Below are 14,302 nucleotides of genomic sequence, written 5' to 3' on the forward strand. Positions count from 1 at the left end.
TAGTGAGTGTCTGCTATGGACCCACTGACTGGGAAGAGTAAGTGGATGAGACTTCCTATGAACAGCTGGAAGCAGCCTCCTGTTTACAGGCCCTGGTCCCCATGGGGCACTTTGACCACCCTGATATCTGCTAGAGGGGTAACAGAGGACATAAACAATCCAGGAGGTATCTGCTCTGCTGGACTTCATACTCGTCAACAAGGAGGGATTTATCAGGCATGTGAAGGTCAAAGACAGCCTTGAGTGCAGTGATCATAAAACATTGGGCTCAGGATCCTGAGTGGATGGAGAGGGCAAAAAGCAACATCATAGTGCTGGATTTCAGGATAGCAGACTTAGCCTCTTAAATATCTGCTTGGTCGTGTCCCGTGGGATAAGGACCTGAAGGGAAGAGGGTCCTAGAAAGCTGGATAATATTCAAAGATCCCTTCCTTCAAGCTCAAAAGAGTTTAATTCCAATGAATATGAAGTCAGGGAAAAATGCCATGAGGCCTGCATGGAAGAACAAGGAGGTCCTGGGGAAAAAAGTCAAACACAAAAAGTATACAGAAGGTGGAAACCAGGACAGGTAATGTGGGAGGAATACAGGAAAACTGTCTGGGCATCCAAGGATGCAGTTAGGAAAGCTAAAGCCCAAATGGAATTGAATCTGGTCAGGGATGTCCAAGACAAGAAGGGTTTCTATAAATACATAATTGACAAAAAGAAGACTAGGGAAAATGTGGACCCATTGCTCAATGGATGGAGACATGGAAAAGGCTATAGTACTGAACACCACCTTCACTTCAGTCTTTACTAGCAAGAGACAGCCTTCAAGAATCCCAGGTCCCAGAGACCAGGGGGAAAGGCTGGAGTAAGGAAGATGTACCCTTGGTGGATGAGGATCAGGTCAGGGGGGATGTCCAAGACAAGAAGGGTTTCTATAAATACATAATTGACAAAAAGAAGACTAGGGAAAATGTGGACCCATTGCTCAATGGATGGAGACATGGAAAAGGCTATAGTACTGAACACCACCTTCACTTCAGTCTTTACTAGCAAGAGACAGCCTTCAAGAATCCCAGGTCCCAGAGACCAGGGGGAAAGGCTGGAGTAAGGAAGATGTACCCTTGGTGGATGAGGATCAGGTCAGGGAATACTCAAGCAAACCAGACATACGTAAGTCCATGGGCCCTGATGGGATGCACCACAAGTGCTGAGGGAGCTGGCAGATGTCACTGCAAAGCCGCTCCCAACAATCTTCGATTGATCATGGCAACTGATAGAAATGCCCAAGGACTAGAAGAAAGCAAATGTCACTCCTATCTTCAAAAAGGGCAAGAAGGAGGACCCAGGGATCTACAGACCAGTCAGCCTCACCTCAGTCCCTGGGAAGGTAATGGATCAGCTAATCCTGGAAAGCTTTTTTCAGGTACATGAACAAGAAAATCATCAGGAGTAGTCAAGTCAAGCATGGCTTCATCAACAGGAAGTCATGCTTAACCAACTTGATAAACTTCTATAATGAAATAACTGGCTCGGTAGGAGAGGGCACAGCAGTGGATATTGTCTACCTGGACTTCAGAAAGGCCTTTCATACTGTCTTCCATAAGATTGTTATAAACAAGCTGTTGATGTACAGGTTGGATGAGCAAACAGTGAGGTGGATCAAAAACTGGCAGAAAGGGCAGGTCCAGAGGGTGGTGATCAGCAGCACAAAGTCTGGTTGGAGGCCAGTGACTAGCAGTGTACCTCAGGCATCGATACTGGCTCCAGTCCTGTTTACAACCTTTGTTAGTGATCTGGATGATGGGGCAGAATATACCCTCAGCAAGTCTGCTGATGACATCAAACCAGGATAAGTAGCTGATTTAGTACTAGTACTCTCTGATATGACAGAGAGTCATGCTGCCATCCAGAAGGACCTTGACAAGCTGGAGAAACTGGACAACAGGAACCTCATGAAGCTCAAAAAGGAGGAGTGCAAAGTCCTGCACCTTGGGGAAGGACAACCCTGTGCATCAATATATGCTGGGGGCCACCCAGCTGGAAAACAGCTTGGCAGAAAAGGACCTAGGAGTCCTGGAAGACACCAGGTTCAACGTGAGCTGGCAACATGCCTTTGCCGCAAAAGAGCAGCTTTCCTATGAGGAACGGATGAGGCACATAGGACTGTTTAGCCTAAAGAAGTGAAGGTTCATGGAAATTCTTATTAATGTATACAAATACCTGAAGGGAGGATGCAAAGAGGACAGAGCCAGGATTTTTCCAGTGGTGCCCAGTGACAGGATAAAAGGCAATGGATGCAAACTGAAACAGAGAAGACATCACCTGAAGAACATGAAACACGTTTTTACTGTGAAGGAGACTGAGCACCCGAACAGGTTTCCCAGAGAGGTTGTAGAGCATCCATCCTTGGAGATACCCAAAAGCCATCTGGTCCTGGACAAACAGCTGTAGGTTGTCCTTCTTGAGGAGGTACTTTGAACCAGATGATCTCCAGATGTCCCTTCCAACTTAAGCCATTCTGTGAATTTACCTCTTCCCTTGAAGCCAGATAACCAAAACTGATACTCCACTGGTCCCTCGATCACGGTATCATAGGGAACATACAGTCTCTACAATACTAATATCCTGCAGCTTTATGACTGCCAAACATGTGAAAGTTTGGGTTATCTGCTGCCATGAGTTTTCTTTAAGAGGCGCTATGTATTTTTGCAATTTATCAGTGAGATGAAAGAGCAATGTTTTGTACTTTTAAGATCTTAAATTCATCAAGCATTCTGTGGTCATTTTAGAAGCACTAAGGAAGCCCCATAGACAGCTGGCCAGCTTGTGCTATAAAACTACAGCTAGAGTTCACACTGCTCATGCTGCAAGGACAAGTACTACTAGTGTTACAGCAGTCTAACATCACAAAAACATTCAATTAAAATTTAAAAATCTAATTCCCTTCAGAAATAGACATGTTTATCTTCATAAAGTAGTCCATGCACAAGAAATGAACAGTTTTTGTAGAAGTTCCTTTTATTTTGAAAAAAATTTATTACTCACTGTTGTACAAAATATTCCTAAACATGATGTTAAGATAATGTTGACATAGCTAGGTAGGTTGCAAATTACCAAGTTGAAGAGAACAAATCTTCACAATTTTTAAGGGGATTCAAGAAAGTAACAACAAGTGAATTATATATTTTGAAATATTCCATTTGTAAGCTTTATACAAATGTTATTTGGTACTTAGTATCTGTAAACCTTAATGCTTTATAAAAAGTTTTCATTCACATGATGATACAATGAAAATAATGTTTTACAGTTCATTTCTTAAAGCATCTCAAATACCTTTCTACTCTTGGTTTTACAGGAATAGCTGGTTCAGTTCAGAACTTTAATTTTTAAGAGACAAACAAGTGATTCCAAATTTGGGCTTTGTTTGAAAACAGACAAAAAATGCAACTAACTAATTATCTGTGCTTTTTGAAATGTAAAACAAAACAAAAAAAAATAATAAAACATTGTTAAGGTAAATTAGACCAGGAAACATTATTTTGATTTCAGTAATTTATAATTTTAACTCCAGAGTGGAAAGTTGTCAACCATCTACTTAAAATAGCCAACACCAATTCAACTAAAGCTCATCCAAATTTGGTCTATTCTTTTAGAACTGTACTAATATATTTCATGAGGAAAGAAACCCTATTTCCAGAGGTTTCTCTATGACATGCCCCAAGTAATTTTCAAAAGAGTGCATTCTGTTATTTATCCTAGGTCCTTCTGAACTATAGAATTTTTATATAATTTAAAAAAAACCCAACAAACAAACCACCAAACATTAAAAGAGGATGGGGGGGGGAGACATTAACATTACCTTAAAAAGTGTATAGCCAATAACCACAGATAAAGATGCAAGACACAAAGAAGCAAGTAAATCATTAGGGGACAGATCTTCACCTGGCATAAAGTCAGCATATCTCCACTGGCACCAGCAGAACTATCCTGACTTACATCAGCCACAGGTCTGCCTATCCATTTACAGCAAAACTCATGTATGTTAGTGACAAAGAAGAGTAGCGTTCAGAACTGTAGTGTTAGCTTGCATTTCTTAAATAAAGTCAGTTCGTAACACTTTGGTTCCCATCTAGTATATTGCTGCTGGAGACTCGTTCAGGACGAATTCATCCCCACTTTCAAACAATAGAATAAAATACATTTTAACATTGGCCTATGAAGTTATTAACCACAGCTAGTTTTTATCAGAAATATTCTGAAGCCCGTTTCCAGTGTGAAACGGAAGGTTTTAAAAGTACTATTTTATAACTTTGATAAGTTTTTATACTGTTACAGATTTTCACTGACCATATTCTGGGTGGAGTGAACCACCGGAAGTCAGCAGCAGCTCTGCACTGAAATTTAGAGCAGCATCCATCTTTGTTGTTACTAATAATTCCTTTTACAGATCATTAGTTATAGCAAATTTTAAAAAATATCTCCTTAAGGCATATGTTTACAGAGCAAATCCTAAAAGCAGAATTATAGCAACAAAATAAGCAATTGTACAAGTTTCCCTTTCTCATATGCAGGAAGACATTCTTTCAAGGCACAAAAGAATTCCCAGAGTGCAGAAGACAGATTACTTAACCAGGAGTGCAAATATTAAAACACAGAAAACCTGGGAAGCAGAGGTTGAATTCCAGAAATAGCTTATGACAGCATTCAGCTCTCACTACTGTCATCTGCCAAAGGTATTTCAGACTTTTGTATATATATATAGTGTATATGTATGCTTAATCTAGTAAAATAACAAATGGGATTCAGATGATTTCTGCCAGAGATCTGTGTAAACGCTTACCTCTACAACCACTACATAATACACTCAAAACAGACAATTTATCCCAATATAATTTTGCATCTCAAATAAAGCTTTCTTTAAAATACATTATTAATGCAGTGTATGTCCAATCTATTTGAGCTGTACCTTCTGTCAAGTTCTACTTACAGAAAGAAACAGTTTAATGAAGTCCATAATAAGGCAAGTTAAAAAAAAAAAAAAGTAGTGGTAGTTTACACTGGACAAAACTCTTGGCAACGTTCATAATTTCTACAATGATATTATGTTAAAACTCACAAGAAACTGAGGTACAAACTTATGTCAAGTAAACATGAGATTTGTCTTGCATTCATTTGAAGTATGATAGTTACCCCTATGTTCCTGATTTTTTTTTTTTAAATCTTTTCTTTCCTTAAAAGAAAAATACATGCTCGCATACAATGCTTATACCCTATGTGGTGATGCCATAAATCCCTTAGGATAGCAAGTTTGATGGGTAGTAACCCATTAGGAGAAAAATATATTTTTAATATTATTTTACATATATACAATATATATATTTAAATTTCAATCAAAATATAAAATTTTCTAATTTATTCATAGCATTTTTAATGTGAAAAAGGAAAAAGTGTTTTGTATCTCAGTTTGTATAAGTTAAAGATTAGCAAAGTTATTTCATATCCACCAGTAATGTTTTTTGGTTTATTTCTACAGAATTAACAGAAAACAAAGGAACAGTGAGTTAAAAAGCTTTCCTTCTCCAAAGCCAAATGCAGTAAAATTTTGAAGCTGAATAATTAATTAAAAAGACAACACCAAGTTTTACGTTTTAAGTAATCATAAAGAATAGGAAATGTAGTCTAAGTAGAAACTATCACTACTATATTAACATAGTCTAAAGAAAAATATTTTTAATCCCTTGTTTTTGATGGAATGTGTCTAGCAGAGATAAAAAAAATGTTGTAAATTTAAAGTAAGAGTTAGTTACACTCTCACCAGTCTATATTAATTTTAATAAACCTCTCCCCCTTTCAATTCCAAGATGCCTAATATCACGAAAGTATGACAGCCACTTATTTACAGTTTTTTTCAGCACTGTGAAAGGCACATTTATCTTTTTATGCATGTTTCTGCTAGTGTCCTAAACTTGGGTTCCAGCTGATCTAAGAAGTCAAGTGCCTCTTCTTCATGCTGATCACTGCAGCAGCCTACAGAGCCAGCCAAGGATCCTTTTCCTTCATAGTTATATGAAAGGAGATAATCTTCAGAATGCTTCTGTTCTTCATCCTGTCTGCATAGGTGCACCTTCTGCATAGGAAGAAAACACACCTTATTACTTTCTTAAATTGTTATCCTAAACATATTGCAAAAAATAATTTCTTTTGATTTACCTTTCATTGATTAATTTTTAATCAGAGTGTGTCCTCTAATGGATTCCTACATACAAAAAATGCACATGATTGGTCTATATCATTAAGACTACAAAATATAAGTATTTAATAAAGAAATAATTTCTACTAATCATGTATGTAACAATAAAAGAGGAAGAACCTGTTTAAATAACCTGTCAAGCAACTAAATTCCACTTGAAATTAAAAGACTGATTTACACATAACTAGTTAGGCAAGTAGTGAGACTTTTTGATCTCCAAAGCATGGAATAACTAAATTTCTAATGTTGTACATTCATTCATTCATGCACCATTGCTAAGTATCAGATTTAAATTAGTACAAAGCAAGCTGTTAGAATAAAAGCAAACAGACATTGTCAGAAAAGCTCACAAAAGCTCGAGTAATTATTCTAAATGAGGACATATTCTAAATGGAAAATAGCACACTGCCTATAGTTTAAGCCAAGAAAGGAAAGTAATTTACACTTATGTCTAAAATAGGCAAAAGATGACTGTTTGAAATGGCAATATTCCAAAGGGGAGACAGGAGAGGAAAAATGAAACCAAACCAAAACCAGAAAGCCACCTTTCTAGCACACACACGTCTTCCTTGAAAAGTCTGCATATACTGATCATCACCTACTCCCCGCCCCCACCCCCCCAAAAAAAAACACCAACAAAAACAACAGTTTCAGAATACTTACTTCACCTAAACGAGGATGTGTGAAATTATGCCACTCTGAGTAGGAATATCTACAAGTATCCATCATAGGCTGTCCTCCTCCTCCTCCTCCTCCTTCTTTCACTGATCCCAGAGTCTGATGTCCACCTCCCTTGACTGATTCCAAGGTATGCCCTCTTCCTTTTACCATTTCAAATGTTTGCTGATCTCCTGTTTTAATTCCGTATCCTCCTTGATCACATGTGTTTTGTAGAGGAATTATATTGTGATCCTAAAAAAAGATGCAGCAGTGGGGACAGCTGTACTTTTTTTTTTTTCCTTTTTTTTTTTTTTCCTTTTTTTTTTTTTTCCTTTTTTTTTTTTTTCCTTTTTTTTTTTTTTCCTTTTTTTTTTTTTTCCTTTTTTTTTTTTTTCCTTTTTTTTTTTTTTCCTTTTTTTTTTTTTTCCTTTTTTTTTTTTTTCCTTTTTTTTTTTTTTCCTTTTTTTTTTTTTTCCTTTTTTTTTTTTTTCCTTTTTTTTTTTTTTCCTTTTTTTTTTTTTTCCTTTTTTTTTTTTTTCCTTTTTTTTTTTTTTCCTTTTTTTTTTTTTTAATTCAAAAGATGAAACAGCAATAAGGAACTGTCAATGCTGAAAATTGAATTCTCTAGCTTTGCTATGTGATATTTTGAATAAAAAGCTATCCTTAGTACTTCGTATATAAAGATCAATAAGTGGTCTGTGGAAAGGATGCCAGAGGGATAATCTGCATTTAAATATGATATATGAATATGATATGATATGATATACGGTCATATGCATTAGTTTCCTTCTATTTCTTCACACAAAAGTCTGTATAATGAATGAAATATGGAAAAACTAAAATGCAATCACAAATTAAAACTACATTGTCAGTTTACAATGGCACTACATTATGCTTCATAGACAATGAGACATTTGACAGTTGTCACTCTTAGGATTTCTTGGTTTTAAAGTAATCTCCTTTTCTTGAGGAGGGCATGACCAGGGAATGAGAGACAGAGGAGAAGGGGAAGAGTATGAAGAGCCAAGTCCTTGTCTGTGAACACAGGCCTGGACTAGAATATGTTCACAGTAGACTGAATCTTTAAGAGATTTAGATGCCAAGAGCAAGAAAACATTTAATGAACGTGGACTGTTTCATTTTTTCCACCGGCTCAAAAATCAACTGTATTTGGGAGTCATTTTTGAGGGGAAAGGCAGAAATTGCACCTGTGATCTACAATGACTATCCACTACATTTAAAAATCATTCTCCAAGGAAACACAATAATGTTTTGCCATAAACATACATTCAACATAGGCAAAATAGTAAATTTCTACCTAATCTCATTGTTGAAAATTACTGAGGTGATTATAATGTTCACCTGAAAGTTCCAACTGAACAGTTAAAGTCTGGAAGAATTATAAGCAGCCAGGCAAACCACAGGATATGTTTACATATGTATGGTACTAGCAACTCTGCCTAAAGTAAGAATTTTAAAGAATGTTAAGTAGCAACGTGCATCCAATGTTCCCTGCATTTATTGTTTATTTCCTTTACTAAATCACTTACTTGCAGGTGGTCCTGTTCTCAAACTGAAATGATATGGATATCTTATTACATGTTTCTACATTGTAAATGGACAACTTACCATCACTTCTTCTCCGGGAGCTTCTGTGTTTGAAATTATTAAGTTGTGATTGGCACAATCATCAGTGACTTGCCTGTGCATTACTCCAGAGCCACAGCAGCCACAAATTGTGATCAGGATTACTGTGGAAATGAAATAAGTGAGGAAGATACTATAAATTTTTCCTCATAATGCTATCTACTTCTGTTTGATAATGCATTTTGTTGTATTAGCCTTGTTAAATACATAAACATCATGTATGGTTTAAAAAAAATGCCCGTATTCAAAACTGTACATACATAATTTTTTCCAAACAGCATATGCACTTTCTGCTACACTGTTGAACTATTTCGCTGTTCTAAAACGCATCTTGGTTTCCCCAAAAGAAATGCAAGCATCCCTTATGAAAACACTGTGTCTGCAAAATTTCACAGCAATAAAAATTAAGACCAAATCCAGGTGAAAAATCATGTCTTATGCCTACAACCAGGTTGTACGTAAGACATTTTTCATGTATGAATATGCAGATGTCAAATTATGTCATAAGGAACTAATATGCAAGCTAAAGGTCCCAATACCAGAAACTTCTGCTTCACAGAAAAGGTCACCTGGAGGACTTCAAGCGTTTCATTACAGAACAATCTTATTTAATTCCTTTTATTCAGCTTATTCATCCTATAATAATACTTTGTGTTGTCATGGAAACTTAGCCAGAAATGACTTTGTATAAAAGAATCATGACCAAATAATACCTCTCCTAAACAAAGGTCTAAACATTTCATTCAGAGAACCACTCCTTCCTTCTCAAGTTGATAGCTTAAAAATAAAGAAATCCATGAGAAATAGAGCAGTTAGGAAGAACTGCCCACTGAGCAATCTGATCTCTGAACGTATAAACTTCTGTGGAAATTGGCCAAGAGCCACTTTCAAGCTCCTTTAGCTTCTGCAGCCATCAGCTGTCACCGAGATCTGCATCAGTGGTTCTGGCAGGTCACCTCCTAATGCTGACAGATGGGAAGAAGACATCCATGGCAACACTGTGTAAATAATACACAGGGTAAAAACTAGCGACAGTAAAATAATGGGTCTACCTGGGAGGAATGCAGTCAAGGGGTAGTGACAAAAAGCTAGGTGATGTTTCACACACTATCCCTGCTGAACATCCCCATATCTGAAAGCTTCACCTCCAGGTCGTATAATGAATTTGGGCACCTGCCCAGTTTAGATCAAACATGGATCTATCCTTCAGAACATGTGCAGGTCCCAGTGTTCTACCTGCCTGAGTAAGAACAGCTGGCTGAGACTGAACAGGGGCAAGACAGGTTGACCATTGCCAGACAAAAATGGAAAAGAAAGAAGGAAAGAAATTAAAAAAAAAAAAAAAAAAAAAAACCAGGCAAGATTATAAAAGTTATAGTGTGAATGCATCTACATCATGGAAGAAACATATCTGAGTTGTTAATGGACCAAGGAAAAGCTGCTTCACAATGCAGCCAGCTGCTCATTTCCTTACTGGGACAAGGATTCTTTGCTACATAAATGTTTTTAAAATTTTGTCAGAAGTAAAAAAAAAAAAAAAAAGACAACTCTGAAGTATTTGCTACTGTAGCATATCCTCTGGTGATTTTTAAAGATGTTATTAGTCAGACTATGATGCTGGTAAAAAAAATGACCTGGCTTTGCTATTCTGTATCACTGTCACCACCTCACCAGTTACCTGCACTATCACCCTGCTTAGAATAGTTTAGTCATTGGGCAACTCCAGCAACACAACAAGCATTCAATGGTTCGGTCCGTTGTGGAAGTATCCAGCCCATCCTTCAACACTGCACTGGCTCTTGTAAAATTCCTTGTGAAATCCAATGTCTAAGACACCTCATGTTTTAATCCATGACACAAGAAAGGTCATAAAAAGATGTAGGACACTGACTTCAGCATTTCTACAAACAGAAAGGTGCATCCCCAAACCAGCACTAAACTCACAAACAAACTACAGTATAGTTGCCTAAAGACAAGATCCGATAAGCACTACAAATCCCTGAAAGCACTACAAATCTTCTTGCAGTTCAAGTGCTGAATGCATTTTTTTGCCCTTGCTAACATGATCACACAGACCACCTTATGTAAAATGAAAAAAGAATAAACAGAAACACACACAAATTAACGATAGGACAAGATGAGAGTAAGAAGCCCGTGATACTGCTACAAATAGAACAGGTATTTTAAGTCAGTGATGAGGGCTATACAAACACCTAAATAAAAAAAAGAAATGTCTGATTCAAGTTTGAGTCAGGTTCTCTCAGCTAATTTTAAAATTAACTAACTATTTTGCACTTTATGTTAAAAATCAAGTGTACTTACGCAGCAATAACAGCGATCCTAAGATCATTGCAAGGATGGCCCATAGGCCAAGAGTAACATTTCCACCAGCAAAGACACGGGGTCCACCATTGCATTCACTTGGAGTAACGCAATCACAGTAGTTAACTCTTATGTAGTGCTCTCCTACCTTTCCTCCATTATCAGTCACACTTACAGGAATCCTGTATATTCCAAATGGAATATCACCCTTCGGTGAAAGATACACAGAATTATCTGTAAAAAAAAAAAGATAAAACCAGATCTAGTGTTAACAATACCTGAAACCCTGTTGTCACAAATACGACCATAATCACAATCTTCCCTTCTGTTATAGCTACACTGCTACCAGATCCACATTAGCTAGTGTAAAGCCAGTGTAAATGTGTTGACACAAAACTACTTCTTGGAAGGATTTATCTTTTCAGCACCTTTTAAATGTTAGAATTGAAAAAGCAAGCCTTATACAGTCTTCTGACAACATATGATTTGAAACTGTGAAGTTGATTCAGTTCATTATAGTAATGACACTATTTCGACTTACTAGGAAAGACCATCAACTGAACTGACATTTATTAAAAAGACTTCTGGTAGTTTGATTGAAATTAATTGTAAACTTAATTTATATGTTTTCCACTCTTTAATTCTATTGCTATATTCAGTTGCAACAGCTATATCCAGTGGGAAGTAAAATCCATTTAGTCTGCTGCCCTGCTTAGAGGCAATGATTGGTGACCACATTTCAAAGGGCAAAATAAATTATTTGTAAAAAATATGAACAAAATAGACACTGAAGTACATAATGGCTGTTTTATGATAAGGTATATGAAAGTACATGTGCCATCTAAAATGTTTTATCAATTTGCCTAATATAAACCTTGAAACCCTCAGATGCTTTTGGTCTCAGACTTTACTGTCTTTTGCCTTTCATTAGTGAACGTTTCACAGAATACTTCAGAATCATACCCTTTTCAGGCTAGTTCGCTACAACATACTAGCAAATGTGTGTCCTGCTCTGGTCACCAGCATCTGGCACCCACCAGAAAACCACCATAGGCTGTACATTTTTATATTAGCAAATTTTAGGAAACAGTAATTCCTTTGGTAATAAATTGTTTATCTACTTCTATCAAATTTATAAAAATTAACATAAATATAATAAGGGAGATAGTAAAGTTTTCTTTTGCCCAGTCAGCTTTACCAAAAATGCGTTGACTGACAGAGGTACTAAGGAAAAAAAAAAAACTGTCAGAATTTTTTCAGTCAGCCTCTAATCAATTTTAGGTAACTTTTCAGTTTTCCAGTTATCCACCATAATAGGAGTCTAAGAAAAGTTCTATTTTTCTTTGGAGTAAAGGTAAAGAATACTCTAGCTGCTCCCTATTATTTCTGGCATCTCCTGTACCTCGAATGAAACTGAGGAACCTCTGAGATCCTCAAGGTTACCTTGTTAGCCCCACCGACTACACCAATTCCCAACATACATTCAGCCAATCTAGTCTTACAGTCCACCCAAAGCAGAGGTAGCAAAGCCTCCTCTGGCAACCTATAGCTAAGCGAGGAGAAAGAGGTCTTAACATACCGTTGTGTCGAGTTATCTTCCAAGAGGAAGCCAAGCTACGGTCATTTATGTGAAAAGCGAAGGGTATGCTGTAAGGAGACTCATCATCATCCTGTGCAGTCAGGCAAATCGGTTTTCTGTCTCTGCACATTATATAGTCAGTTTTAGCGATTCGTGGGAAATTCTTGTTCCCAGGCTGGATGACAACCTGAATCGTTCCAGTGCCGGTTTTGCCATCTGTGAGATAAAAATAACTACTTTTAGCACTTCAAACATTCACTTATTTATTTCTAGTCCAACCTTTCACAATGAAATATCAAATTTAGTATCCATGTTTAGAATTAAGGTGTAAAGCAGCTGCTAATTTAGCAAAAAAGGAGAGAGGAACTTCTCACAGCTCTCTCTTGGCTGCTTCTCTTTGCTTGGCCAGTTGTAGAGCAGATCAACAGCTCTCAAAGCTCCGTATTCCGCATGTGTAGACTGTATTCTGTTGAGCACGTGTATCTGTGTGGGGACAGATACCGTCCTAACAGGAGGATGAGAGGAGAAAGAGCCCATAAATCAGGGGTAAAGGATGCTATGCTAAACTGAGAGTCAACAGCAGAAAGTGAAGGTCTCTAGCCTTTTTATTTCTGGAAGGAGAAAATAAATTACACTTTCTTTACCCTCACTTCCCCTGGGAACAGTAACACTTTCAGAAAGAGCAGGCTTTTTTCTGTCCTCTTTCCTCTGAGACACCATTCAGCAGTGACTCATACTACATCACCAAAGTCTACAAGCAAGAAGTGAATGAGCTCTCCCTCCTAATTACATTTTTTCCAGTACAGGAATGCTTTTCTATTCCAGTGAAATTACATCATCTACCTATTAAAACTTTCTCTAGACATACATGATTGCAGATGCATATGTCATGTTTACTTTACCTGCAACAGAAGTTCTAGACAATTTAGATTCATATTATTTACATTTAATTTCAATATGCAAGCTTTCAACAGTGTTAGAATTTTTAGCTGTAAAGCAACTTCCAAAGGTCTGCTCTTTACTCCCACTGATGTTTAAGCACATAAGGATTCAAACTAAATCCTGCCATTGGATTTATAAAGGCAGTCCCTTTTTCTTTTTTAATGGAAGACACATATTTTGGAATTAAAAGTGTGACCTAACATTTTTATTTGATAATCCAATTGCTACACTTAACATTTGGGAAGTGAAAGGTGGATTTAATCTTCTTGCGTAAATGATGTTAAGGCAGAACTATGTTTTTATCCTGCAATAAATGCATATACTAAATTAATCAGAAAGAACAGATGATCACTCACATTAAATCAGAACCAAAACCTGGTGTAGAATCAGAATCTGAGTTACAACCCTTCCTCTACAATCACAGTAATTTGTAAGAGCTCGTCACCTGTTCACACTATGTGTTGTGCACTCTTACAAAACCTAGATAACTGAGAACAAGAGTAAGAGCACAGTAACATACAGCAATGAATACAGCTGCTCTTAGAGGTCCTTTTAAATTAAGAGTTTCCGAAAGCAAGCAACCAAGTCAAACAGAGGAAGAAACAGTAAGAGTTGCAAGATCAACAACTTTTTTTCAATAAGTTCTACATCTCTCAACTTCACAGCTGCCAGGTGCTATCACTTAAAAAACAAATAGTCTGGAAATGAAAGGAATACGATCCACAGGAAAATATCTCAATTTAAATTTAACAAAGGATTTTAAATGGGAGCAGATAACGTCTGAAAACATTGAGAATTTGCCCCTTTTTCTGCTGCATAATATTCCCTTAGCATTCGATACAGCTATCCCAAAGACAAGACAATGGACTAGGAGGGCCTCTGGTCTGAACCAGAATAACTGTCCCCACACTAAA

The 14,302-nt window shown here is 36.9% G+C and overlaps 1 protein-coding gene across 1 annotated transcript in view; it reads right to left on the reverse strand.

Moving 5' to 3' along the window:
* Positions 1 to 2,988: 2,988 nt before the first annotated feature.
* DSC1 (desmocollin 1) overlaps positions 2,989 to 14,302 on the reverse strand; it is a 44,275-nt gene continuing 32,961 nt past the window's right edge. Inside the window, exons 19-23 of the mRNA XM_014936893.1 lie at positions 12,447 to 12,662; positions 10,868 to 11,101; positions 8,528 to 8,649; positions 6,902 to 7,150; positions 2,989 to 6,115 (exon numbers count right to left, since the gene is read on the reverse strand). Coding sequence (XP_014792379.1) covers positions 5,918 to 6,115; positions 6,902 to 7,150; positions 8,528 to 8,649; positions 10,868 to 11,101; positions 12,447 to 12,662 — 1,019 coding nt within the window. The 3' untranslated portion in view covers positions 2,989 to 5,917. The remainder of the gene's footprint in view (positions 6,116 to 6,901; positions 7,151 to 8,527; positions 8,650 to 10,867; positions 11,102 to 12,446; positions 12,663 to 14,302) is intronic.

Source organism: Calidris pugnax, unplaced genomic scaffold (assembly GCF_001431845.1).
Source record: "Calidris pugnax isolate Ruff unplaced genomic scaffold, ASM143184v1 scaffold51, whole genome shotgun sequence".
Lineage (NCBI taxonomy): Eukaryota > Metazoa > Chordata > Aves > Charadriiformes > Scolopacidae > Calidris > Calidris pugnax.